Genomic DNA, 27,908 nt, shown 5'->3' on the forward strand with positions numbered 1-27,908 from the left:
AAAGGTATCAAGGTTTTTAATAAGGTTTAGCCCTAAACTTTAATAAGGTTTTAGCCTAAAGCAAACAAGGTGCCAAAAATTGTCGACAAGAATGTTAGCCAACATATTAAAACGTTTCAGGTACAAAAAATTCACCCATAGCGTGTAATGTTGCAATTAAAAAATAAAAATAATATTTTCCCCTCACCATGGAACCCTATCATTCCACAAGCTTTTTTGATTGTTTCTCTATGGAGACACTAGTGAACAAATGGGCCTCTTCTTGGTCCAGGTTCTAATGCCAATGTAATTCAAACATCAACCGCAGGCATTGTTGGGGAAATCTCACATTCTTCTTTATGAATTCTTCTGAGGAACTTTGACGGTGACCTGTTAACAGAACGAAGAGTCAGAAAGTTTCAAAAAGAAGGAATGTGGAATAATGCTCAATCGATGCTGGAGAGAAAATAAGGGAAGACACCTCTCCTTTCCTGGAAGAGGGAGGGAGGTTGGTTTATTGGCATGGAAGCTGTACATGCTGCCAAGATGGTTCCTATATTTTTTTTTTTATCACAAGAGACATAACTGGGCAGGTACTGCATGTGGAAATAATTTGTGTAAAAATGAAAAACATCACTAAAGCTTTATTTTAAATCAAACAGAGGGAACGACATTAAACATTAATTTTTGTCATTCCCTAGAATAACAACTGTTTCAAAAGCCTCTCCAACCAAAGCTATACTTACTGTAACTGTAGTTTTAAGAGCCAAATGCAATGCTGTGTAAATGGGAAATTTTAACTGTTGGTCTGAAGAGACCATTCAGAGTGACAGCTTGGAAGGAGATGGAGAGGCCTTCTCCCTCAAGAGAACTGTTTTGATCTTTATTTTGGGAAGAAAATGCAAAGAACTCTTGAGAAGACATTTCGCTTAGTTCCCAAATGAACTAAATGAGGTAAGACCACGTTCTCAGAAATGAAGAGACATGATCTGCAGCTCCAGAGGAGATCCTGACTACAATCCTTCGAACAGCTAAAATACTGTAAATGTTGATTTGGGCTTCTGCTGATTATGCTATTAACGAACTGTATAAACTGTAACTTTTAATGAAGCAAAGCCTAGGAAATTTGGAGCTTCGACGTTTATAGACAAGAAAGTGTTTGTGGGGAAAGGTTTCTCCAGCTTAATAAATATCTAATAAACTGAATTGGAGGCTCTAAGTTAACTAATTAGTAAGAAAATATCCAAACATACTCCTAGATTATACTAGAACTCAGGATGACTGAGAACAAATATAAAATGGGTTGAATAGCTGGCTAATCAGTGACTAACAAGGAAGATGCCCCTTAATTGGGGAATAATACGTGGCTATCAAATTATGGTCTATTGTAACATAATGGAATATTGCTGCACTGTAAGAAACCATAAATACAGAGAAACATGGCAAGAGTCACTTGAATGGATTCAGAGGGAATTCAGCAGAACCAGGAGCACAAAGGCTGAGACAATACAAATGAAAATAAACATTCAAAAGAATCCAGACTCTTCAGATTAATTGTATAGAGCCATCTTGATCCTGGAGAACAGATAAGAAAAGGGGTTCTATATCTGTGGGACACTGCCTAGGATGTCATTTGGGATTACTTAATTTATTAGGCACCTACTATGCACTGAGCACACCCTGTGCCCCACAAAACTGACTTTATTCTGTCATGCCTTGAGTCAAGAATTCGAAATGAGAGGCAGGGAAATGGAAACAGAACCAGACGTAAGAGTCTGAAGAACTGGGCTGCTTACTATCTAATTCCCACCTCTCAGTGGGTCATTCCTCTGATTCCAGTTCCCCCACCTATGAAATGGGGAGAACGATATTCAACACTTCTCCAACGCAGAGCTGACATGAGGAAACACTGTATAAACATCACAGAAACGTGAGCCGTTAAATCGCAAAGTCTTTGTTCAAGGCACACAGGTCTACCATACATCTTACAAATGATATATTAACCTCTCCCTCAATGCCTTTGTGTCCTTGTCTAGTAGAATATAATCTCCCTGAAGATGGGGGATTCAGATCCTCAGTACCTCCCACAACAGATGCTCAGCCAAGGTTACTGAATTAGAATCTGTGTGTGTGTTCAATCTAATCCTTTCGTCAATCTCACTTAATCAAATGAGATGATGGAGGAAAGGTGCTTTGTAAATGCTACCTAGCAGGATATAAATTGTAAGCTATTTGGGGAAGTGGTTTTAGAGCTATGATTTTTATCTGTGTAGGAAATCCCCTCTGCCAATGGTCTACAGACTTAGAGAGTAACCCGGGGCCACTGAAAGGTTAAGTGACTTGCCCAGGCTCATGCAGCCAGTGTCAGAAGTAGGACTTGCACTCAGGTCTTCACAAGTCTGGGCCCAGTTCTCTACCTACTATTCCACGAGACCCATTTATGATCATCCTCCAAAGCCCACCTATGTTACACTTTTTTCAGCCACTGAGATCATTCCTTCTTCGGGTCTCCTACTAGATCTGGGCCAAGAACTTGGCATTTTTGCTGGAAGTGTGGGAACTCCCTCCAACAGTGCTGATTGCAAACCATCTCTAACTTACAGTCCAAGATAGGGGTGGGGAACTTGGACATCGAGGCCACATGTGATCTTCTAGATCCAAGGGAAGCCCTTTGACTTTTGCTCTGTGAACTTTGGATTCCATCAAAGGGTTGCACTTGAGGAACCAGAGGGTCACATGTAGCTTTGAGGCTGCCAAGTTCCCCACCCCTGGATTATTAGAAGTTCAGAAAAGGAAATAACTTTGCCTATTGGAACCCAGTGATTTCAGTACCAGCAGCAGGATCTGAACCCAGATCTTCCTGATTCCAAGTCCACCACTCTACCTGCTGTGCCAAGATGCCTTAGGAGTCTATACTCTATCACCACAAGATCTGATCATAGATGGCACCCAACGTTAGTGTTCTCTAATTCTGTGTGTATGTGCATGTATGTGTGTGTGTGCGTGTGTGTAGTTCCTCTGACCAACTAAACTGCAAGTTTCCTGGGACCAGTCTTTCTACTTCTTTCGTACTTCATCCAGGAGGTACTTTAAATAATAAACACGTAACATCCTGATTAGAAGCAAGAGGAGGAAGTAAAACGCTCCTGCTACTATGCTTCAAGGATCCATTCTCTAGTCAGCATAGGCCTTCCCTCCACTGGTGCAAGTGGCGATCCATCTCCCATTTATAGCTGCTGTGGCCAAAAAAAATCACTGCCCCCGATCTAGCAACAAACTTTTGTGGGTTCAGCTGGGCTTGCCCTCGAACGCTAAGCCTAGTGACTTACACTGTCGTTGGACTAAGCGAAGGAACTAGGAGGGGGGATATGACACCTACAGCTGCCTAGCAGCCCCAGGATAAAAGACAGAGGCTCTTCTGGTTAGCATTTGATCTGTCTCCAGCTTAGGCCAATTTCACATTCTCCATCCTCACACATTCTTGTGTTCCAGCCAGAGTGGCCAAACTGCTATTTTCTGTCCATGACCTTTTCTCCCTCCTCCACGCTTTTGCAAAGATTACTCCCCATGCCTGAAGTTCTTCTCCTCCTTACCAGACCCTCTGAGAATCCCTAGGCTCCCTTCAAGACTCATGTGAGATGCTGCCTCCTACCCAAGGCCCTTCCTTGTGTAAGATCCAAGGCCCAATCCCTCCAGTCTCAAAGATGCCTGCTACATATTTTGAAGCGATTTATCTGTGTACAAAACGATGTAAACAGCTCACTAATTCTCTCTAAGTCACAGGTTCTGAACTTGGGGTCTATGAACTTGTCTTTTAAAAATATATTGATATTGTAATTCATATTTAAAATGTAAATGTATGGGTAACTGTACTTGAAAAGAAGTGGTTTCCTTGGTCATTTGGTGTATTTTATTCTATGCATTTAAAAATATGATTGAGAAGGGCTCCATAGACTTCCCCAGACTGGCAAAAGGGTCCACTCAGAATACGCAAAAAAGTTAAGAAGCCCTGAACATGAGGCAGCCAGTCGGTGCAGTGGATAGAGCACCTGCCCTGGAGTCAGGAGGACCTGAGTTCAAATCTGGCTTCAGATACTTACTGGCTATGTGATCCTGGATAAGTCACTTAACTCTGATTGTCAAATAGAAAAAAAAAAAGATCCCTCCACATTCCTTGAGGGAAAGGACCGTTTTCGTTTTTTATCTTCGTATCCCTAGTATTGTGATCAGCACTAAACAGGAGTTTAAGAATTGCTTACTGAATGAAAGTGAATATGACAAAGGTAAAATAATTCCTGGTAACCGGGCCCCCCAGGAGTTAGCCCCATACTCACAGTCTTCACTTCTGTGTACGCCTGCAGACCATACTCTCCCAGCTCTCGCCCATTCCCAGACATTTTGTAGCCTCCAAAGGGGGACTGTGCCCCAAACACATCGTAGCAGTTTATCCTACATTTAGAAATTTAAACAAGGTTTGGAGCAAAAGTTTAGAACAAGGCTTCAAAACCCAAGTTTCCTGCCCTCCTAACCTCCACTCCAATAAGGGGTTATGGGATGGTTTTTCTTTTTTTAAAGAATTAAATTGCTTTTAACGAATATCCACATTTCCTTCCTTTCCTTCCTCCTGTCTCAATTGAAAAAGAAAGAAAAGCAAAACCTTTGCAGCAAACGTGTCAGGCAAAATAAATTCCCACACTGGCCATGTCCAAAAACCAAGTGTCAGACAGCGCTCTAAGACCGTGACCTCTGGTCAGGGGGCAGCACGCATGTTCTATTAAGAGTGCCCTGGAACTGTGGCTGGGCACTGGCTCGAGCAGAGTCTTTACAATATTGCCAGCGCTCCAGGGCTGGGGTGCTCTGGGGTGAGTCTGGTGCACAGAAGGTGCCTTGTCAGGGGGTCCCCTCCTTACCACACTGTGCCAGCCTGCAGTGCCTGGGAGAGATAGTTGGCCTTGTCCAGGTCTCTTGTGAAGATGGCTGCAGCCAGCCCGTACTTGGAATCGTTGGCTCTCTCTATTACCTCTTCAATGGTCTTGAACTTCATGATCTGCATCACCGGCCCAAAGATCTGGGGGGCAGAAAGAGTGCTTAGCCAGTCACTCCACAGTAGGCCAGCTCCCATCTGCCTCTCTGAAACATCCACCCATCATGCCTGCCACTGCTGTCTGGGCCTAGCAGAACAAATGGATCCCCCTTTGTCCCCTTGACCAGGCTTCCAGTTACTTCAAGACAGCAGCCACACTCAACATTCAAAAAGCTCACCAGAGCCCTCCCTCTTCCCTCTGCTGGAAGAAAGCAGTCAGTGGGGCTGTGGGCTCACCTCCTCCACAGCGATGGTCATGCTGTCCTGCACATCCCCAAAGATGGTGGGCTGGATGAAGAAGCCCCGATCGGAGGCGGGCCCCCCTCCACACAGCAGCTTGGCTCCTTGCTGCTTCCCTGAATCAATGTAGCCCAGAATTTTCTTATACTGCTCTTTGTCCACCTGCGGAGAGAGAAGCGCAGCTAAATCCCAGCTCCCCGAAGCTGGCCTAGGGCGTCAGAAGAAACCGTGAGCTTCCCAAGGGCAGGGACCATCTCCAGCCTTTTTTTGTACCCCCAGCTGAACATGGTGCCTGGCACATAGTAGGTGCTTAATAAGTGCCAGCTGACTACTTGTGGAACATAACACGCAGACAAACAAGAGGAAACACAAAATAGACAGGAAACAGAATAACCCTACAGAGAAGCCAGCACTCAGGAAGGGCACCCTTTCTGTATTCCCACACCCCTAGGCCCCAGTCTCCCTGGGCTCATGTGAATGAGTGCACACACACGCATGCATGCATGCACGCACACACACACACACACACACACACACACACAGAACAGACCGGCCTTCCCACCTGCAGCCCCTAATTGGTGCAGCTGTCCAAGGGGTTCCCCACACACTCATGCACACATGCACACACACACGTGTACTCATACATACATACATACATACATACATACATACACACACACACACACACACACACACGGAACAGACTGGCCTTCCCACCTGTGGCCCCTGCTCAGTGCGGCTGTCAAACGGGTTGCCCACCACCCGAGCCTTGGCCCGGGCCACGCTCCTCTCCACAAATTCAGAGTAGATGTCCTCCTGCACAAAGGTCCTGGAGCCAGCACAGCAGCACTGGCCCTGGTTGAAGAACAAGGCAAAGTGGGCCTGCTCCACAGCCCAATCCACTGCAGGGAAGAAGGCAGGAAACAGGTGAGATTCCCCAAGACTGTAGGGCCCCTTCAGGCAATTTAACTCAACTCACATTTATTCCCTTGTCATGACCCTCTGTGACCCCATCTGGGGTTTTCTTAGCAAGGATATTGGAGTGGTTTGCCATTTCCTTCTCCAGCTCATTTTACAGATAGGGAAACTGAAGCAAACAGGGTTAAGTGACTTGCCCAGGGTCACACAGCTAGGAAGTGTCACGCTGCCTTTGAACTCAGGTCTTCCACCATGCACCTAGCTGTGCCTTATTCCTATCCACTATGTGCAAAGTGAAACATGGTGTGGCCCAGTGGGTAGAGAGCTGGCCTTGGAGTCAGGGAGACCTGGGTTCAAGTCCTGCCTTGGACACATACAGCTTAGGACCCTAGATAAGTGACAGAACTCCTCAGGGCTCTAGGCCCTAAGCTGCAGAAGTGTCAACCTACATTGGTGGAGGGAGTTTCCTCACCTGGGAGTTCCCTATACCAATAAAATCCCACATCAGGCTTTCTCAAAGGCTGCACGAGCACCACATTACCTGCTGGGGACCCTAACACCCCCTCCCCACCCTCCAAGGGGCTTACTGTCAGCATCCGACATGATGATGTTGGGGCTCTTGCCACCCAGCTCTAGTGTCACTTTCTTCAGGTTGCTGCTCCCTGCAGCGACCTGGATTAGGCTCCCAACCTGCAGAGAGAAGAGGCTTTAGAGATTTCCATACCAAGACTCATTGGATTTATGGCACCAGGCCTGGCTCCAAAGGCTCTCGGCCACTTGCTTCCCACAGGACCTTGGGCAAGGGACTGTATGGCCGTGCCTCAGTTTCCTCATCTGTAAAACCAGAGTTTGGCCCAGATGGTCTCTGAGATCCCTAAAACACTCAAACTGGGACTCTATAAGTTAAGTATTCCTCATATTCCTCACTTTCCCCTCCTTGCTGAAAGCCACCTCCCTTTCCTGACAGCGACACAGACTCTAGGACACTGTTTAGTCAGCCAGGCCTTAGTTAAAAGCTAACATAGTAACAAACTGGCATTTACACAGCACCTGTGCCAGGCCCTGTGCTAAGCCCTTTACAAATATCGTCTCATTTGATCCTTACAACAACCCTAGGAGGGGGGTGCTATTGTTATCCCCATTTTACAGATGAGTAAAGTGAGGCAGTTGAGGCAAAGTGACTTGCCAGGGTCACATAGCTAGACAATGTCTGAAGCATGATCTGACTCCAGACCCAGGGCTCTACCCTTATCCTGCCATGTCCTTCTACATCAATACAACACTTCTACCACAAGAAGGGAGATGTGCTTCACCAATGGTCCTGGTCCATGGATTATTGGAATTGGCCCCCAGAGGCCTCACCACCCACCTCCAGGCTCCTGCCAATCCCTATGCTAGCAACTGGCTACCCAATTACTTTATGGAACTGAGGAGAGAAAAAAAGCTTTGGCCAGCTGTGGGAAATGCAGCCTGCCACACAGCACCCAAGGCCATGCTGAGAGCTCACAGCATAAACTGCTAGTGGATGAGATGAGACTTCCTCCTACCAGCCTGAGCAGCGGCCTCTAAGGCATGAGGCATGATAAACACAAGGCTGGGGCCTGGATCACACATTCCCACCACCAGGCTATACTGTCCCTCTGATGTGGTATGCCCATGCTATCCCTGCCCCCACACCACCTGTTTTGTGTGTGGCAGGCACTCTCTGTATTCCTAGTGCTCAGCACAGTGTCACAGTAGGCATTTAATAAATGCTTGCTGCCTGCATGCTCCAACCTAGTCTAGCTCCCGTAACTCACAGACCCCGGACCTCTTATAACTATATGCAAACAGCAACTTCTTGAAGAAGGGGGCTCCACACTTTGAGTGTCACTCAGAAGCCTCTTTTCTGAGGTCCCCAAGAAGGCGTATCCTTCAACTCTGAGCCAACCAGCCCCTCCTGGTCCCTGGGGGTCCTTACCTCAGTGGAGCCCGTGAACGCCACTTTGTCCACATCCATGTGGGAAGCGAGGGCAGCGCCAGCCGTCGGGCCATATCCAGGGATGATGTTGACCACTCCTGGGGGGAAGCCGGCCTGCGAGTGAACAGCACAGAGCATGAACTGGGTTATCTCTTAATGTCAGAGGAAGAAGGGGTCAGGAGTCCCCCACCAGGCCCAAAAGGCCCCAGGGAGGCTTCTCCCCTCTTCTTAGAGAGGCTAAAGCCAATGTGACAACTTGAGGCAGAAGGGGAGTAAGTCTCCACCTGTCTGTCAACCAAGAACCTAACAGTTCAGCCCAGGAGGGGTTTGGGAAAAGCCCCTTCTGTTCAGCTGTGGGATCCTGAACCCAGAGCTGGAAAGGACCTCAGGGATCATACAAGGGCCTGGCACAAAGCAGGGGCTTAATAGACGTTTGTGAATGAATCAGACCATCTTCTCTCCACTTCCCTCTCTGACCTCTGCTAGTGGCTTGGTCACTTACAGCAGTGGAGACAGAATGAAAGGAAAGGAAGGGGAGAGGGGAGAAGTCAACACACATATATTAAGTGCTCCTTGTATGCCAGGCACTGTGCAAAGAAAGGCATAGATGGTCCCTGCCCTCAAGGACTCACATTTTAACAGGGAGAGTTAATGTGGCCCACCACAGAGGACAGACAAGACAGACGGAAGAGAAGGGAGATAATCTCAGAGGGGACCAAGGGATACTAACGACACAGCTATCATGTTAAAAGAGGGATCTTGTACACCAAAATGTTGATCTGGAAGAGAGGAAGAGCAAAGAGGAGCCAGTCACTCACCTCCTTGATCAGGTTGGCAACGTAGAGGGCAGTCAGGGGGGTCTGCTCAGCCACCTTCATCACGACCACGTTGCCTGTGGCCAAGGCAGGTCCCAGTTTCCAGGCCTGCATGAGCAGGGGGAAGTTCCACTAGAAGAGACAATGTCCAGTCATTTCAGTTGTGTCTAACTCTTTGTGACCCTATTTGGGGTTTTCTTGGCAGAGATACTGGAGTGGTTTACCATCTTCCTCTCCAGCTCATTTTACAGATGGGGAAACTAAGCCTAATAGGGTTAAGTGACTTGTTCAGGGTCACATAGCTAGGAAGTATCTGAGCTTAGATTTGAACTCAGGTCGTCCTGACTCCAGGCCTGGCACACTATCCACAGTGCCACCTAGCTATTGTTTATCTGTTGTTTCTCCATTAGAAGGGGGGCTCTCTGAGGACAGGGCCTGCTTTTGGTCCCTTCCTCCCTCCCACCCCCCACCCCCTGTAGGTGCCTGGGATACAATAAGTATTAATAAACATCTGTCAATCAGCTGATCTCTGGAGTGCTTTCATTCCAGAATGACTAACCTCAGAGTATGGCCATCCTCTGACTGGAAGGGTCCAGAGGTCTGTCCTTCCACTGGAGTGAGCCCTCTTCTCCCCCAATAAAGCCAGCAGCCAGCCCCACCATGTGAAGGACCATGAAGGACCACAGAGCTGTACCAACTCCACATCCACAGGTTCGGCTTGGCTGCCCCTCCAAGAAGAAGCTTCCTAGCCCAAGTTTCTCCCTGAACTGCTTCTCCCAGGGGATCTCAAAAAGGACTGATCTGAGGGACACGCAAAACCAGGAGAAGCCCCAAGGCCGCTCAGGAGAAAACCATGGATACTTTTCCATCCCATCCTGCAGAGGGACTAACCCGCTCAGCCCCAGAAAGAGAGGGGCAAAGAGGAGGGAGAAACAGCATCTGGGGGAGGGGGCAGCCTGACCCAAGGGAGCCGGAGATGCTCAGAAGCATGCTGTGTATGTGGCTTTATACAAAACTCTCCTGTCCACCATGAGTGATGCCCTTCAGAGAACCTATAAAGCCTCTGATGCCTGGACACCTGGCCTGTTGGTGAGATGTTTAACGTCTCAATGAGACCCTGGACACTCCACAGCCAATCTGGCTCTTCTGGACTTGTCTAGGCAGGACCAGATCAACCAATCAGGCCTCGGCTAAGTGGAAGGGACACGGAGACAAAAATAACCACGTACTGACAAAATCTGAGAAAATACGTAAATATGCATACACATATGTATATATACATATATAAAGACAGAGAGACAGATGAAGGGGAGAGGGAGGATGAGAAGAGGAGAGAGAAAGAAATAGGAGAGAAGAAAAGAAGAAAGGATAAAGAGACAAAGAAGAAGGAAGGAGCGAGAGAAAGAGAGGAAGGGAAGAAGGGGAGAAAGAGGGTGGGAGGGGAAGATGAAGACAGAGATGGGGGAGCAGGGAGAGAGGTAGGGGGGAGAAAGAGCGAGAGGGAGAGAAGGAGTGAGGGAGGGAGGGAGGGAGGGAGAGGGAGAGAGAGAGAGGGAGAGAGAGAGAGACAGAGAGAGAGGGAGGGAGGGAGAGAGGGAGAGGGAGAGGGAGAGGGAGAGGGAGAGGGAGAGGGAGAGGGAGAGAGAGAAAGAGAGAAAGAGAGAGAGAGAGAGAGAGAAGGAGAGAGGGAGGGAAGGAGAGAGAGGGAAGGAGAGAGAGGGAGGGAGAGAGAGAGAGGGAGGGAGGGAGGGAGAGGGAGGGAGAGGGAGGGATGTGTGATACCAGCATGATGTGTGTGATACAGATGAGGAGGTACCCGCTGACCACCAAAGGTCAGGGAAGACTTTCTGTAGGTGGTGGCACACGGCTGAGCCAAAGAGAAAATCAGCAGATTCAAAATAAAAGGCAAGAGGCCAGACTGATGATTCTGTGGGCACAGAGGTCCCTGGGTTACGAAACTCCGTGTCCAACACAGATGGGCCCCTTCTCTGCGTTCAATGCCTTGGAGGGCCACTTAAGGCATAAAGAGCTTCACCATCTTACTCAAACCAGGATGCTTCAGGGCAAGACCTGAACTCAGATCTCCATAGCTCTGAGACCAGCTCTCCATTCCCTGCACTATGTTGCATCTCACACATTCAAAACACACACAAAATAGATACCAGGTAGTTCCAGGTAGAGGCCCTGAAAATATCCCTTTTTTGGAAGCACCTTTCTCAGTAGCGTACGGAGCAGACCAGAGAAGGGAAAGATGTAAACAGGCACACCATCCGTCAGCAGACCCATCCCTGTAGCCTTTCTAACCGGGCAGGCCCAGCTGCTGCTTGCCTTCTGACAGCACCAACTTGGAGCTACATTCTTGCCATAATGAAGCATCAGAGGATAACTTCAATGGTGGCCCCCCTCAATGACAGCTGCCCCCCTGGAGCCCTGCCTTTGGGAGCCATAGGGTTGCTCGGTTTTTCTGCCCCATGCCAGGGAAAGCTCAGTTAACCAGAAGCAGAAGCTGCTACCTCCAGGCAAACATTCAGGATTTGTGGGGAGGAGTGGGGTGGGGGGGAAGGGGGAAGGAAGGAGGCATCACTTACTGGAATGATCTGGGCACACACCCCAACAGGCTCATGGCGTGTATAGCTGAAAAAATCTCCATCAATGGGGATGGTCTTCCCATGGTACTTGTCAGCCCAGCCTGCGTAATACCTGAAAATATCAGAGGGTTTAGTTAACGGATTGTCCAGGAGCATTCTAAAGCCCCAGGACAAAGGAGAGACAACAGGTTTAATCCCCCTCTTTCTCAAAGAGCCTTCCTGCTTGGCTCATTCCCCAGAAACAGCAGAAAGTGCTGGAGACTCTGGCCAGGCTCTTGGACTGCCCACAGGTCCTGGGCAACAGAGGAGGTCTAAAAACACCATCAGACAAACCTTCAGAAGCTTACAGTATGGCAGGGAAGATGTTGAAGAAAGAAGCGAATATAGATGAGAAGTGTGGAGACAACTTGGAGCCGCCTTCCCGTCCAGGTTAAGGAGGCACCAGGCACCATGTTAGACAGTGACAAGGGGAAAGATCTGGATTTCACAGATGCATGGACTTCTGGATATGATACTCCCTCCACTGATGCAGATCACAATTCCTTTGTAACCCAAGGGCTGCCTACAGCACTAACAGGTTAAGGGACTTGCCCAGGGTCTCACAGACACAGTATGTTGGAGATGGGACTCAAGCCCAAGGCTTCCTGACTCCAAACCTCAATTCACTAGCACTACATGACCTGTCATTTATATTTCACAGTTATGATCACACAGAGGAAAGGGCTTGAATGGGCCTAGCATACAGTAGGCATTTAATCAATGCTCACTGAGAAGGGAGAAGAGAGAAAGAAAAAGAGAAGGGAGAGAGGAGGGAAAAGAGAGAAGAGAGAGAGAGAAGAGGGAGGAGATACACACACACAAGATTTATGCCCATGTGTGTACATATATATTTGTGTGTGCATGTATTTGACTCAAGCATACCTCACCCCACCTTCTCCATCTGTTCTAAAGGGCAGATTACTCTCCACCCTCCTCCTCCTTCTCAGAACCAGCAAGAAGAGACAGGTTAGTGAAAGTGAAATGTGATGTGCAGTCTAACAAACAAGAAAGCACAGCACCTACTGCATGCCAGGCCATGCCAAGATCACAAAACAGTTCCTGCCCTGCCCTCGGGGAGCTTATGTTTTGCTCCTCCAAATAAGTCTGTTCAATAACCAGGAGATGTTACAGGAACCATGAGCTATTTCCTGAGACTCCGAGGCCCATTCTGGGGCCAGGGCTCCTCAGAAGCTGCCTTCATTCCCCTAGCCGATCTTTCTAGATCAGGGATGGGGAACCTGCAGCCTTGAGGCCACATGTTCTAGATCATTAACATCGGTAGGATGTTAATGTAACGCCCGGAAGTCAAAGACAAAAAAAAAAGAGATAACAAATTTGGCAAGATATTGACAGTGGCTCTCTTTCCACCTATCACCTGGGGAACATCTATTGACTACAGTAGGTGAACACAACAGAAGATGATAATGAAGAGGAGGAAACTGGAGAAATTTTGGAAGACCTGTATGAGCTGATGAAGAGCCACACACGCAGGACCAGGAAAACACTATATAATGATGATAATGACTGGAATGAAAAAACTCTCCAGGGCAGGTGGCCTCCAATGAATGGAAGAGCCAGTCTCAGACTGGGGACATCATTGCCCACTGGGCTCAGGTACCTCTGTTTCTTTGTTAGAAAAAATGGTGAAGGGAGGCACATATTGCAAGATGACTGTGGAGTAAGAATAAAAGGCATAGATAAAAAGTTTTTAACTGAAAATAATTAAGTTTGATGAAAAATCATTTATTAAGCACATTCTAAGCACAAGGTACCATGTTGGGTAGTGAGAATACAAAACCAAAAATCAAACAGATCCAGCCCCAAACGGGGGCTTGTGTTCTACTGAAGAGAAAGAAAAGTTAGATAACATCCATGAGATGTCACTGCTTTTTAAAAATTGTATATTTTTAGATGTGTATTTAAAAATATGTATTAAAGTATACAAAATGTAATACACACATGTGCATATTGTACATGCATAGAAATATGTATATGGGCCTACACATACACATATATACCTATCTGCACACACATGCAATTTTCTGTAACTCCTAAAGAGAGTACCAAAGTGAATCCATGTCCCCCACACCATAATGTCCTATAAGTGGTTTCATGTTGGTCTCTGCAACGCTCCTCTTCAGCACTAGGAGCATGAAGCACATGAGTACCTACCGAAGGCATTTGAGAACCATGTCCAAATCCACAAGGTAGGAGATGGTGTAGGGTTTGCCATTGTCCAAGGTCTCCAGCGTCTGAGAAAAGAAAACCCTGTTCAGCACACAGTCTCTGCATGTGCACGTGTCTGGTGGCCACATGCCTGCTGGCTGTGACCAACTCCTAGTCTTAACACAGGCTTCTGCAGCAAGTGCCAGGTGGATGTGTTTGGATAGTGGGGAGGGAGGGCAGGAGAGGAGGAGCACATACGGCCAAGTAAGCCCGGTCCCTCTCGATCAGGTCTGCCAATCGGTTCAAGAGCCTTCCTCTGTGCGAGGCGTCCATCTTCCTCCATGGGGAGCCCAGGCGAAATGCATCTCTTGCGGCTTTTACGGCCTTGTCTACGTCAGCCTGGGAAACAAAGATCAGGCCCCTGCTCAGACTTTGCACAGGTCTTTTCTCTCATATGTTTATCCTGCTGGCCACTGAAGACCTGGGATAGGTAAGAGGACCCGGCAGCCCACGGCCTTAGGCCGGACATAAATACATGCTCATTGGCTGAACTCCCCCAGTCTTTGCCTGAAAGCCGAAACACTTTCAGTACTAAAGCATTTCAGATCCCTCCATGTATAAATAAAACTAATATTTAGTGCTACAAACACTTCAGGTGTTAAGGATAGATTGTTTTCCCTCACTACTTCCCTTTCAAAATCATAGTAGGAATGACCAGTCTAACCGGTATCTATTTTTAAACAATAAAAAAAAATGTTATCCATTCCCAGAGAAGGAACTGGTGATGTCTGAATACAGACTGAAGCATGCCTTTTTAATTTCAGAAAAAAATTATAATAAAAAACTCAGGACAAAGATATTTGGGACTTCCTGTCTTCGTTGCCCCCCCCCACCCCTACCCCTTCTCAGAAAAAGAAACTGGTAAGACAATACATTTCAAAAGGAGAACAGTTATCTTTCTAAAAGAGACTGAAATGTGCCCAGTCCCTCTCCCCCTCTGCCCCTGCAGGGAACACAGAGTCAATAAAGCACATCCTGGCCTGGTTTAGAGATTCCACACTCGTTATCTGTTTAGGAGGAGGCTCTGTACCTTGTCCCCCTCTGCCACCTGGCAGATCACATCTCCGGTGGATGGGTTGACGGTGGGAAAAGTCTTCTTACTGACAGCATCATGCCATTCATTGTTTATGAAAATCTGCCACAGAAAGAAAAGAAAAGAAACTCCCCATCAGTCAATCAACAAGTGCTTGGTTAAATATTCACCATGTGCCAGGCACTGAGCCTTTAAAGCTCCAGGACTTGCTATTAACAGGAGAGACCCTGAACAAATGCAGCACCTGGACAAGACCTGAATTGGCCTCAGTTTGACCACCCTAGAGGCCCAATCTGGGGAGAGAGATCTTCACTGCATTCAGCAAGTGTGCCAGGGAAGGGAGGCCCTCAGCAGTGTTACTGAAATGTCACAGGATGATATGCTGGAAACCATCGTTAGCTCAGTAGAAGGAAGATCATTTATCCCCTACTCAAGAACTGCAGAATTTCAGAGTCTGAAGGGAAGATATCCTCCATATAGGCATGGGGACCTCCAAGGGGGCTGTGGATGGATTTAAGGGACTCCATGAGCTTGGCAAGGAAAAATTGACACCTCTACCTCTATTTCAATATAACTGGTTTCCTTTCTTATCTTCTGCATTTTTAATGCCTTTAATAACATTACTCTCAGAAAGGGTCCATAGGTTTCACCAGACTGCCAGGAGTCCAGGATACAAAAAGAGTCTAAGAATCTCTGAACTAGAGCAATAAGAACCAAAAAAAAATTCTTTCCATGACTTAGATGACAAGGGGTAGTGATCCAGCCTGTACCTGAAGCCTTCCTGTGGAAGAGTGGAGGAATGAGCTTATCAACAGCACCTACTATGTGTCAGGTACTGCAAGAACAACCACCCTGGGAGGTGGGTTGTTATTACCTGCATTTTACAGATAAGGAAACTGAGGCAGACAGCAGCAAAGGGATGTATCCAGAGCCAGGAAGCATCTGGGGCCAGATGTAAACTTGGCTCTTTGGACTCTGAGTCCTGTGCACTATGTGCTGTCTAAACTCAATCCAAAGAACAGTCATTTTCATTATTAACCGTTATTAATAATGACAGTTCATCTAGCATTTTGCAAAGTACTACACATTTGAGCCTTACAACATCCCTGGACGGGAGATGCTGTTTTGGCTACGGTTGTGGGGCAGGAGGGGTTCTGTATGCCTCGAATCTTTCCCCACTCCAGCCCGTCCTCCTTCCAGTCACCAACAGGGAAGGAGGGAGAAAATCAGCACTTATTAAGTGCCTACTGTGTACTGGGCGCTATGCCAGGCACACTACAATACTATCCCATCTAATCCTCACAACAACCCTGAGAGGGAAAGGCTATTATCCCCATTTTACAACTGAGGCAACAGAGGCAGAGGTTCAAAGACTTGCCGAGGATCACAGAGCTAATGTCTGAGGTAAATCTGAACATGGGTCTTTGTGACTCCAGGCCCAGCACTCTATCCACTGCACTGCCCAGCTGTCTCTAGACACAGTAAGTACATCACCTCCCTAATTCAACAAACTCCAGAGACTCTAGGATCAAATATAAAATCCTCTGTCTGGCTTTTAAAGTCCTCCCTAACCTGGCCCCTTCTCACCTTTCCAGTATTCTTACATCTGACTCCCTTTGATTCAGTGACACAGGTCTCCTCTCCTGTCCTCAAACCCAATGCCCCATCTCCCACCCATGGCTCCCCCTGGCTGGCCCCAGGCCTGGCTTCCTGCCCTCCTTCCAGTCTCAGTTTCTATCCCACCTTCTTTAAGGAGGCTTTCCCCATTATTTTTTTTCCTTTAAATTATTAAGTTTTTATTGACATCCTGTTTTTCACATACCCAGTCCTCCCCCACACACCTTTTCCCAGTCCTCCTTAACCTTATAACTTCCCTCTGAGGCTACCCCCAATTTCTCCTATCTCTGTGTCGCTGGGATGTAGCTGTTTGCATGCTGACTCCCCCATTAGACTGGGAGCTCCTTGAGGGCAGCACCTGGTTTTTACTTTTTATCCCCAGTGCCTAGCACAGTGACTGACACACACAGTAGGAGCCTAATAAATGCTGCCTGATTGATGTCATTGGTATAAGGAGCCCCCAAATGAGGAAACTTCAGCTGAAAATAAATGTAGATGGCCACCATCCCTGTCTTTGAGAGTTGTCTAGGTAGCTAGGAGGTTTAAGTAATTTGCTTGGGGCCACAGCCAGCATGTCTGAGGCAGGACTTGAATTCAGGTCTTACCAACTATGGGTGGCTGGTTCTCTACATACCACACCATGCTGAGAGTATTATTATCCCCATTTTACAGATGAAGTAAGTGGGGCTTAGAACAGTTGCCCAGGTTCACACAGCTAAGTATGGGAGGAACTTGACTTCCAGTCCAAGACAGCTCTCTTTCCATACCTTCTCCACTTCTCTGTCTGTCTCTGTCTCTCTGTGCCTCTTTACAACATACTTGGGGGGGGGGGGGGGGGGTGCAGGTTTGGGCTGGACTGTGCTTGCTTGTGAGCCTGAGTCAGGGGTTGGCACCTAGGTAAAGTGCAAAGCCCAGGATCTGAGATAAGTTACTCACACAAGGAGAGCCGCACCCCCAGTCAGGTTCAGAGTTTCATGCTCTATCAGCATTATATCATATTTGTTCAGCATGCTCCATGGGCTACGATTTCTACAGCAGAGAATGAGAAAGTATATTTCACAACAGAAAAAGTCCTTGGGGGCTAAGAGCTCTCCAGTGACTATCTACAGGGCTTTACTAAGGTCAGAGCAGCCAAAAAAAATAATCATTGTTGTTGAGTTGTTTTTTCCAGTCCTCTACACCTCCCCATGACCCCAACTGGGCTTTCCTTGGCAGAGATCCTGGAGCGCTTCGCCGTTTCCTTCTCCAGCTCATTTTACAGATGAAGAAACTGAAGCAAGCAGGTTAAGTGACTTGCCCAGGGTCACACACAACTACTAAGTGTCTGAGGCCACATGTGAAGTCAGGAAGATGAGTCTTGCAGATTCCCAGGCCCTGTGCTACCTTGGGACCTGAAAGAAGCTAATGCAATCTATGAATCCATTAAAAGAAGGCCAGAACTTAACAAAGTGCTTGGCACCTGCTCATACACGCACCACACCCCATCCCACCTAAGGAGAGCCCCTGGGCCAGCCATCTCTTCATCTCCCACTAGGCCAAAGACTTTATATTATGATACTGAATTTCAGCTTATTCGAGTTGGAGCAAAAGCTCAAACCTGCCTGGAACCTTGATTACCGACTCCTTCATCCACCGTTAGTGACCTCTCCCAGCGTGGTGCCCTCATCTCCAGGGCCCCCCCACTGCAGCGCTCCTGACATGCTGACGATGAACCATGAACAACCTCTCGTTGATTTTGGACATCAAACCAGTTGAATCGTTCTGACTATATTATCATTTAATCTACAGTCTCTATGTTCATAAGAATAGGAGATATTTGGGGAGCAAAGCAGCACACGGCAGGCTGGGCCTGGAGTCAAGAAGGCCCACTTTCTAACGCAGCCTCAGACACATACTAGTTGTGTGACCCTGGGCAGGTCACGTAACCTCTGCCTCAGCTTCCTCACCTGCAAAAAGGGAATAAAGACGCACAGACCTGACCTCTGAGGGGCTGTTGTAAAGAGGAGGTAACACGTGTTTCGCAAACTTTAAAGTGCTACGTAGAAGCTATCATTATCATCATCAAAAGGTTTGCTAAATCCTTCCCTTCACCTGGTGAGCCGGAGCTGGGTATTAAATGAGGTACCACGAATGACTCTAGAGTAAATCTATAGATCACAGATCCAGGCCCGGAAGGGACCTTAGAGGTCACTGAGTCTGACCTGAGGCCACCCTGGCTCCTCTGACCAGCACTGACCTAGGGTCAGAATTTGCTGCCTTTGAGCCCTAGCCACATCGCTCCAGGCCTGAGAAAGCACTGCAAGGTGTTTAGCTCAGGACCACCCTCCTTTGACTCAGGAGTGAAGGTCACCAGGTAAGCCACAAGAGGCAGCCCTCAGATCTGAACCCATCCTTCGATCCCAAATCCAGCCCTCTCCCAGGACCTCTGCCTCTCACCACAGCACTCCCATCCCCTGACTCATGTTCACAGTCAGCTTAGCCCAGCTCAGAGACACCCTGTGAAGACTTGGAGCCACAAAGATGCTAAGTCATGGAGAGAGGGTGACCTGAATCTGTAGAGGGAAACCACCCACACCAATGAAATCCAAGCCTCTGGTTCCCACTCAAGGGTGAACTTTGCTGCAAAGAGCTAGAAAGAGGTCACCAAATAACATACACTTGCAGTCCTAAGCTTCGGGCACTTTAATCTTTTTAAACAAGTCCCACCTAGTAAACACTTGAACCCTGCAGACAACAGGATCAGAACCTTCCCAGAGATTCCAACGTCCTCCCGAGGTCCAAAGGGCTTCAAGCCAAAGGCAGACTCCACCCCAAGGCCCAGATATAGGCTTTCCCATCTTCGGATCTCCACTCCACGTACCAGGACAGGGCAGAGAAAGCTGAATTCAAAAGTAAACGAGTCCTGTCAAAAGAGCTTTATTTTGCTGGCTGAAAGAAACTCATGGAAAGTTCTCCAGACTAGAATTCTGGGCTGCTTTTAAGTAAACGCGAGGTTGGGAGGATACTGATCAGAGCCAAAGCAAAACATCACTGCTTGGAAACCAAGAGAATGAAATCTTAGGGAAAGACCCAAGTGAAGGCTGGCACTGTTTCACAACATTAAAATGTGTTTCCAGGAAGCAGAATCACAGAGTTGGAAGAGAAGTCAGAAGGCATTTAGGTCAGACGTCAGTTACCTCTTAACATGGGGTTTGGTTTTTAAAAAAAATACACATTTTCTGATATCTCAACATCGTTGATTTCCTTTGTAATACTGTGATGCACTTGGTTTAATGCAATTAAAAGCCGGATTTTGAGAAAGTACATCCACAGGTTTCACCAGACACTGCCCAAGGAGTCCATGGGGATGGTTAAGAATCCCCAGACTGGCCCCAAGCCTACCTCTCTCCTCCCCAACCTGCAAAGCACCCTAAAGCACAGGCCCTGGCATGCCCTGGGCTCCAGATACCCCCAGACTCTCTGCCTCAAAGAGGATCAAACAGAAAAATCACATGACTTTCCAAACCCTTTACCTCTCCAGGCTTCAGGGACATTACTCTCCTTTACATAAACCACTAAGGGAATGGGGAAATTTTCCCAGAGATCAATCAGCAATTTGCCTCCATTGTTTCCAGATTTGGCTTCTGAACAGAAGGCTGAAACAAGTTGGAGCTTCCCCACCCCCAGCCCCTGTCAGCCCAAGGGTGCTCCCCTAAAACTCTGGGAATAAGATTATTTTCAAAGCGAGTAAAGATTCGGCTGTCCGGAAATTCATTAATAACCTGGATAGAGGGTGCCCTCCAAATAGGGGTACAGGGGCCAATAAGGGAAGCTATAGCCTTGAGTTGAAAGGGCCTATGCCCATCCCCTCAGTGTTCCTGAGGACTGGTGGCCCCCTCCTGCTCCTCTCTCCAATGGGTTTGGCGACAATTCCACCAGTGAGTTTCTAAAATGCCGCAGACTTACCACACCTCCTTCAACACCATCCTACAATTTCTTGGCTACCTCATGCTCAGAAACCAGTTTTGTCTGGAAAGGAGCACAATTTCCTCAGTTAAGTCAGAAAGCATTTATAAAAGCACCTACTCCGTGCCAGGCATTGTGCTAAGTTCTGGGGATGCAAAAACAGTCCCTGCTGTCTCAAGAGGCTCAGAGTTTCATGGAGGGAGGATAACAAACAAAAAAATTCTGTATAAACAAGTTGTAGATGGGATAAACTGGAGAAAAGCTCTGAGAGAAGGCCTAAACATGGAGGGCAACTTCTTGGAGAAGAAGGGATTTGAGCTAGGGATGAGGGAAGCCATCCCATCACCCCTTTACAAGGGGTCAGAATGTAAGGGGCAAGGAAATAGAGGCCCAAGCCGTGGTCTTATGAATATAATGGCATAAGGGAAGAGAAAGGAGAGCCAGGCTCAGTCAGAAACACCCAATTAGTGCTCCAAGTGACTCCTGAGACTAGACCTTGCGCTGATGGGGAGTTTCCTCATCATCTTTCCTGTGCCACAAAATCAGGAGGGATAAAAAAAAAAGAAAAGAAAAGCAGGTCTAATTTTTTTTTGAAAGGAACAAATACAAACAGTTCAGATAATCATGGGAAACTTTGTACAGTGATTGCTGTCCAGGGAGAAAGAGATGAAGAAAGCCATGAGAGTGGGCTTTGCATTTGTGAAGGGCACCATAGGGCAGAAGCCATGGGTGCCCATGAGTCGCTTTATGATCGATATCTGGAGAAAGTGACCAACAATGCCAGCTGTCTGAAAATCAAACAGGCCACCCTGGGGGGGTAACAGATTTCCTTCTAGGCTAGAGCAGGGATTCCTCTTTGTATGGGGGTTGAATGAGCCTCTCCCACATCTGAAACCCTCCAACTCTGAAGAGGTAAAAGAACACAAGTTACATAATAACTCATCCAGAAGCAATGATCAGTAGCAGGTCCAGATGGCTGCTGTTAGAACATGGTCTTCTTGTAAAGAGCTGGCAGACTCTGGGTAGGAATGTCCCAGAAACTGATGGAGGGTTGTCGAGGATCACAAGAAATCAGATTTCAACCTGGAAGACCCTAGAGGCCAGAGGCCAAATTCTGCCCTTTATAGACAAGGGAAACCGAGGCCAAGAGACAAGAAGGGACTGGCCCAAGGCCTCCCATGCAGTGAGTGGGAAGTTAACCGTTCATGTTTTCTGTGTTAAAGAGGTATAAGGAAGGGCTTCTCAGCCCCAGGGCGAATTTCTCAAACTCAGTTACAGAGTAGGTGGATCTGCTGGGGGAAAAGGACATTTCCTTGCCAAGAATTCTCTATACTAGTCAAATCATAGGTCCAAAAAAAAAAGTACAACTAAAATAAACAGCGAGGTGGCTCCACGAAGAGAATGCTGGCCCAGATCAGGAGGAGCTGAGTTTAAATCTAGCCTCAGACAGTTACTAACTACGTGACCCTGAACAAGTCACTTAATTCCAACCGCCTAAAAAAAACAAAATTAAAAAAATAATCTGGCCAGAAAACACTCACCAGATGTATGAGCAAGTCATTTCACCTCTGCCTGCCTCAGTTTCCTCATCTGTAAAATGGGGATAAAAACAGCACCTCCCTCGCAGGGTTGTTGTGAAGGTCAAACTCGCTTAGTGTAGTGCCTGGCACAAAGGAGATGCTTAATAAATGCTTACTCCTTTTCCCAGAAACCTGTTGAAATAACTTTGAATCATGCATTTATCAACCCTCCTGATATCCAAAAACAAACAAACACACAAAAAAACCCATAAACAAACCAAAACACTTTACAGAATACAAGAGGAGAACCCTGGCCTTTGACCTTTGACATCTAGTTTCAATTCTTCCAGTTGGGGAAAGAATTATCTCAGGAAGGATTTAAATCTTACTGCCCCCTTAAGAGCAGGGCTCCAATCCCACCCAGCTGTGTGGCTTGGAACAAATGACTGAACCTCAGTTTCTTCCTTTGTCAGATGGAGAGCTGCACCTGCCTCAGGAGGCTGCGGGAGAGGATTAAACACTCATCCATCCAGGGTTCTGCTACCTTCTTTTTCTCCTCCTCTTCCTCTTCCTCCCTCTAAGCCCAAACACAGAGCAAATTAGCCCTGCAGATCAACAACAGAGGGGAAAATGTTCCCTTTCACACACAGCGCTTTGGAGCAGATTTTATCTCCTGTTAGCACAGGCAACGACAATGGTGATTAAAATCAAAGTAGTTAAAACAGGCAGGTAGTTTTCTGAGCAAACTGATGGATTTCTGCTTTGCTCATTTTTTAATCGTTTCATTTGACAGGTGTTTCATAAGATCAGAGCTGGACAAGCTCCCCCATCCTGACCCATTTTACAGAAAAGGAAGGTTTGGATTTAATGATACAATGTGCCCAGTGGTGCTCTGGGTTTGGGACAGGATTTGAAATCAGGTCTTTCAGACCCCAAGTCAGGGGCCATCTTGTAACATTTATTCGCACCTAAGTGTCAGGCACAGGCACTGCTCTAGGTGCCAACGGTCAAAACCTGCAGAATTTTGTGATGACACATTGTTTTACATTTTTCTATTTAAATTACACAACCTCTCTCTTTCTGTCTCTTTCTCTCTCATACTGACTTAAGAAAAGACCTGAATAAAATCTCCAGCTCTCTGAGATGTGTTAGAAAAAAAAACTATTTCTCCAACCTCCTAATTCAAGGAGGTATCTTATGCACCACCTCAGGCAGGGACCAGTCTCATTTCACATAACTCCTCTCACTTTACATGCGTATGACCAGGTCTATGTATTTAGGGTCTCCCACCTATTCATCTTTGTACAAGTAATACCTCACACCTCAAATGAACTCCCTCCTCACCCCCTTCTCTAGAATTATTTTTAGCATTCTTCAAAGCATAGGTCTCACTTCCTACAGGAAGTCTTTCCTAAATAACTCCTCTCTCCACTACTTTTGAGAGATCTGTAAAAGGATCTTTTTTCATTTTGCCTAGCTCTCCCTTCGTAGCCCTCGGATACCTACTGCTAGGGAGTCATCTCTTCTATCAAAGAAATTTTTTAAAAAAGAGGAAAAAAATTCAACAAAACTGATCCACAGATCAGAAAAAAAAAAATTGACATTCTAGGTAATGTCACACCTATCCCACCCCCACTTCCCCACCCAGCAAAGAATGGGGAAGGGGCACTTCCCTAAGGTCGATGGTTTTCCCTACTCAAATAACCTACATGCACATTTACAGGTTGTAAATAAATGTAGAATTCAAACCCGGAGGACTGAAACAAAAACTCCTTGAAGGCAGAAGCTGTGGTTTTTATCTCACCATCAGTTCTGAGCCTGGCACCCAGTAGGCATTTAATAAATGTCATTTTTGTTTGGCCCAAGAGGGAGGAAGAACAAAGCAACAATGGGTGGGATATTTCAGTTAAATTTAATAAAATAATTTAAATAGCTTCTAGAGGCTGTGTATCCACTTCTCAGTTATGCTACAGACCGAAGGCATCAAACAACACAGCCCACAACACTCCTCAGAGCAAGTAAAATTTGGGAAGTATTTAACAAATATGTAATTGGAAACATCTTAACAAAAGAAATAAAAATAAAATAAAACATAGATAACATGACATTTTAAAACTAAGTCAACATGGGTCTTTTATGGAAGAGTTCATTTCCCACCATCCCCCCCTCTTTCTATCTGAGCTCAACTGGACTGCTACAGAGGGAATTCTTCTCCAGATAGGGGCTTCCAACTAGAAACTCCTCAGATGAGGGATTATCTGGAAGTGGGTACCAAATTAAACCATCTAGGAAGGTTAGGAAAGCTGGTGATCTGTACACATGGAGGAAAGGGGGCCTAGAAGGGTAAAATCACAGGATCCTTGAAGTACCAGAAGGTCCAGGCCCCAGTTTGTTAATAGTTAAGCCCTAATTACAAGGAATGACTCAACTGTGTAAAACATAAAAAACTAGGCTCTGTTCCTACCCTAACCTTAACTTCCAATAAAGGAAAGGAAAAAAAATGTGGACAAAGCAGTCGGGGACTGCGATGGATTTATTGCCTTTCTAATTTGTGGAGTTCAAAGAAAAGGGTTGGATTTGGAGTCGGAGTCCCTCTGTGACCCTTGGCAACTGGATGAAACTCTATGAGTTGGCATTTCTTTAGCTGTTAAAAAAAAAAAGAGGGAGGTGGAACCCACGACCTCTGATCTCCTATGCCACTAGTCAGTCTGCAATGCTATGTGTCTGCAAGCAGGAGAAATCTGCAAGATCCTCAAACTCATCCAGACCTGCTGAAAGTAGAATGCTTTAAAAAAATATTAAGTCAGAACCCTTTAGATTTTTGTCCTCTGTATTCTCCAGAACGTAGCACAAGATCCAGAACACAGTAGGTGCTTCAGAAGTGCTTGTCAACTGACTGGTTGGAACACAGTAGGTGCTCCTGAACAGGGGCTGCTCTTGTGTAAGAGAAAACCACCAAGTGAAGCAAACTCTCCACCGAAGATCAGCACTTCTTTGAAATCTGTCATCTTAGCTGAAGAGGTGCCTTCCCCAGGGTCACACAGCCAGTGGGTCTCAGAAACAGGACTGAGGCCAGCTCTCTATCCTGGCCCAGAAGACAGTACACGAAGAAATATAAAAGCAGCCTGGATACAGTGGGAGAACAAGGGCTTTTTGGTTCCTGGTTTTTTGGCTGTTTGGTAATGTGCTGGAACAGAAGCAAACTTACGCCCTCTACATGTGCCTCTCCCCTCACTAACTCAACTGCCCAGATAAAAAGTAAATCGGGAGAGGGAAAAAAAAAGAGAGGGAACTTAGAGTTCAGCTATCAATCCTAACACTAAAGAAAGTTGAAGCTGGTTCAAGTTTTCTAAGAGAACAAAAGGTCAGGGTAGTCCATTGTTTCATAACAAAATTGAGAGAACTCACTAGCGTTTCCTCTTTGAAAACAAGACTGATTATTTAAGAGGCCTTGAGCTGTTTAGTCACTGGAGGTGTTTTTTTAATGAAAAGAATCCTGTGGCTTGACTTCTCAATAGGTGGGGGAAGGCTGGGAAAGTGAGGGTTTGGAATTCAAAATTTTTTTAAATGAATGTTAAAAAACAAATAAGCAAATAATGTGTGGGGGGAAAAATCCACCCAAAATGTCAGTTGTGCTGTGGATAGAGAAGTGGGCTTGAAGGAAGGATGACCTGAGTTCCAAACTTGACTCTGATATTTCTCAGGTGTACAACCCTTGAACAAGTCACTTAACCTCTCTCAGACTATTTCCCCATCTGTAAAATAAGGAGGTCAGACTCTATGGATCGTTCTAGATCTAGGCCTAGGATCTAGGATCCTCTGAGCTGAATGACAGAGTGGAAAGAAGGCTGACTTTGGAGCTTGAGATGTTGTGTTCCTTGGCTGCGCGGCCTAGGGCATGTCATATGACTTCCTGGGCCTCAGTTCCTCATTAGTGAAATGAAAAGGCATGGACGGGGTAGTCCCAGAAGTCCTTTCCTTCTCTGGACCTGTGAACTTTTTGGTAATTATGGATACCCCCAAACGGAAATGGGCTTCCTCTGGAGAGAACAGGGTATCCATCCTTGGATGTCAGGGATGTGAGAGAGGATATTGAACCAAAACGCACGTGGCTTCTTTCAACTTGGAAATTTGGTGATTCAGAGATCAATCAATCAATACTTACTAAGCCATCTACTATGTACCAGGCATGCACTAAAGCCCTGGGGATACAAAAGGAAGCAAAAAGACAGGCTCTTGCCCTCAGGGAGCTTATACTCAAATGGGGCAGACAACATGCACATCAATACAGACAAGCAAGCTATACACCAATAAACAGTAATTAGCAGAGGGAAGGCACTGGAATTAAGAGGGGCTAACAAAGGTCTCTGGTACAACATGGGATATTAGCTGGGACTTGGAGCAAGTCGGAGAGGTCAGTAGGTGGAGCAGAGGACAAAATCTTCCATGTCAATACTGGCGTGTTGGGATGAGTGGTGACTCCCTGATCCTTTCCCCTTTCAGGTTCCTGGCCCTGATATCTTTTATAATCTGCTGGAAACAGCCCCTGCTGAAGGGTGGGCTTTACCTAATGACAAGGCCTCTCCTTCATCCCCAAGCCCCAGTCTAAAGTCCAAAGAGGTTCTATTTCTCAAGGAGATGGAAGACATTTGCCTGAGGAGGGGGTTGGCTCCACTGGCTGGAGTGTTTGATGAGAGAAGGGACAAGACCCAGGTAACTGAATCACAGACTTTTCCCACCAGAATAGGTTCTGCTGACCATTCTAGCCCAGTTCCCATCCCCCTCTCATTTAACTGATGAGGATACTGAGGAAGATGGCAGGTACTCAAGGAGGGAAGGCATTCTACCCCTCCACCATCACCCCGGAGGTAAAAGGACAGGAGACTCACCCAGAGAGGGGAAAAGGGGAGAGGGGAAAGGGAAGGGAGAAGAAGTGCTGGAGATAGTTGAGGCCAGAGAAAGGAGAGTGTTGGGTTGGGGTGAGAGAAGGTGAGAATGAGCAAAGAGTACAGCACCAAGAGAAGAAAAAAATTAGCAGTGAGGTGCAAAAAATGGGGAGGGGGAGGGAAGAGGAGAGAAGAAGGGAGGTAGTCAGTAAGCACTGATGAAGCTCCTACTATCTGTCAGGCACTGAGCTCAGCACTGGAGGATAAAGAAAGGAGAGGAAGAAAAGGAAAGTGTGGAAAGGAGGCCCTGAGAGAGAGGGAAGGAGGTATCAGGAAAGAGGAAGATTGGAGGGGAGATAAAGAAAGAAAGGGGGCAAGAGGAGAGGCATAGAGGGGCAGGAAGAGGGGCCGGTGGAGGGGGGGCGGGGAAGAAGGGAGGCAGAGGAGGAGGGGCGGAGAAGAAGGGAGGCAGAGAAGGGGGTGTGCAGAGGGGGGAAAAAGAGACATGGAGTGCAGAGGGGGGTAAAGGGAGACGTGGGGTGAAGAGGGGGGGAAAGGAGACATGGGGTGCAGAGGGGGGGAAAGGGAGACGTGGGGTGAAGAGGGGGGGAAAGGAGACATGGGGTGCAGAGGGAGGAAAGGGAGACATGGAGTGCAGAGGGGGGAAAGGGAGACGTGGGGTGCAGAGGAGGAGGGAGGCGTGGGGTGCAGTCTGGCACCCCGGGCTCCCCCAGCCCGGTCCACCCCGGGGCCCTAGGAGGACTGGCGGGCCCCAGGCCAGCGGGGGCGGGGGGCGTCCCACCTTGTTGTAGAAGACCTCGGGGTTCTCGTTGGGAGTGGGCACGGTGGCCGGAGCGGCCAAGGACAGAAAGCGGTGGCCCAGACGGGGCCCGAGCAGGGCTGCGGCCCGAAGCATGCTGCGTCCGCGGCTGGAGGCCGGAGGCCGGGAAGGAGCAGCGGCCAAGCGCCCGTCCTTCTGCTCAAGCTTGAGACCTGCAACTGACTCCTGGTAGCCGTCACTCAGCAGCGGGCACGGAAAGAGGCGGAGCCCGCTCCGCC

At 47.3% G+C, this 27,908-nt stretch overlaps 1 protein-coding gene across 1 annotated transcript; it reads right to left on the reverse strand.

Annotated features, from left to right (window-relative positions):
• Positions 1 to 27,908, reverse strand: ALDH2 (aldehyde dehydrogenase 2 family member). The gene is made up of 13 exons (XM_072600435.1): positions 27,652 to 27,908; positions 14,879 to 14,983; positions 14,047 to 14,187; positions 13,795 to 13,874; positions 11,584 to 11,695; positions 8,999 to 9,127; positions 8,181 to 8,294; positions 6,808 to 6,910; positions 6,020 to 6,204; positions 5,300 to 5,464; positions 4,890 to 5,047; positions 4,314 to 4,428; positions 1 to 369 (listed from the first exon to the last, which is right to left on the reverse strand). Exons 1-13 carry the CDS (start codon positions 27,763 to 27,765, stop codon positions 337 to 339), a joined length of 1,554 nt encoding a protein of 517 aa, XP_072456536.1. The 5' UTR covers positions 27,766 to 27,908; the 3' UTR covers positions 1 to 336.

This window comes from Notamacropus eugenii, chromosome 4, assembly GCF_028372415.1.
Source record: "Notamacropus eugenii isolate mMacEug1 chromosome 4, mMacEug1.pri_v2, whole genome shotgun sequence".
NCBI classification, from domain to species: Eukaryota; Metazoa; Chordata; class Mammalia; order Diprotodontia; family Macropodidae; genus Notamacropus; species Notamacropus eugenii.

Coding starts and splice junctions, on each gene's coding strand:
- ALDH2 (XM_072600435.1), bottom strand. CDS start 27,765: ATGCTTCGGGCCGCAGCCCTGCTCGGGCCCCGTCTGGGCCACCGCTTT. Junction 9,128..11,583: donor TGTGTGCCCAGATCATTCCA/GTAAGTGATGCC, acceptor TGTCTCTTCTAG/TGGAACTTCCCCCTGCTCAT. Junction 6,205..6,807: donor CATCATGTCGGATGCTGACA/GTAAGCCCCTTG, acceptor TCTTCCCTGCAG/TGGATTGGGCTGTGGAGCAG.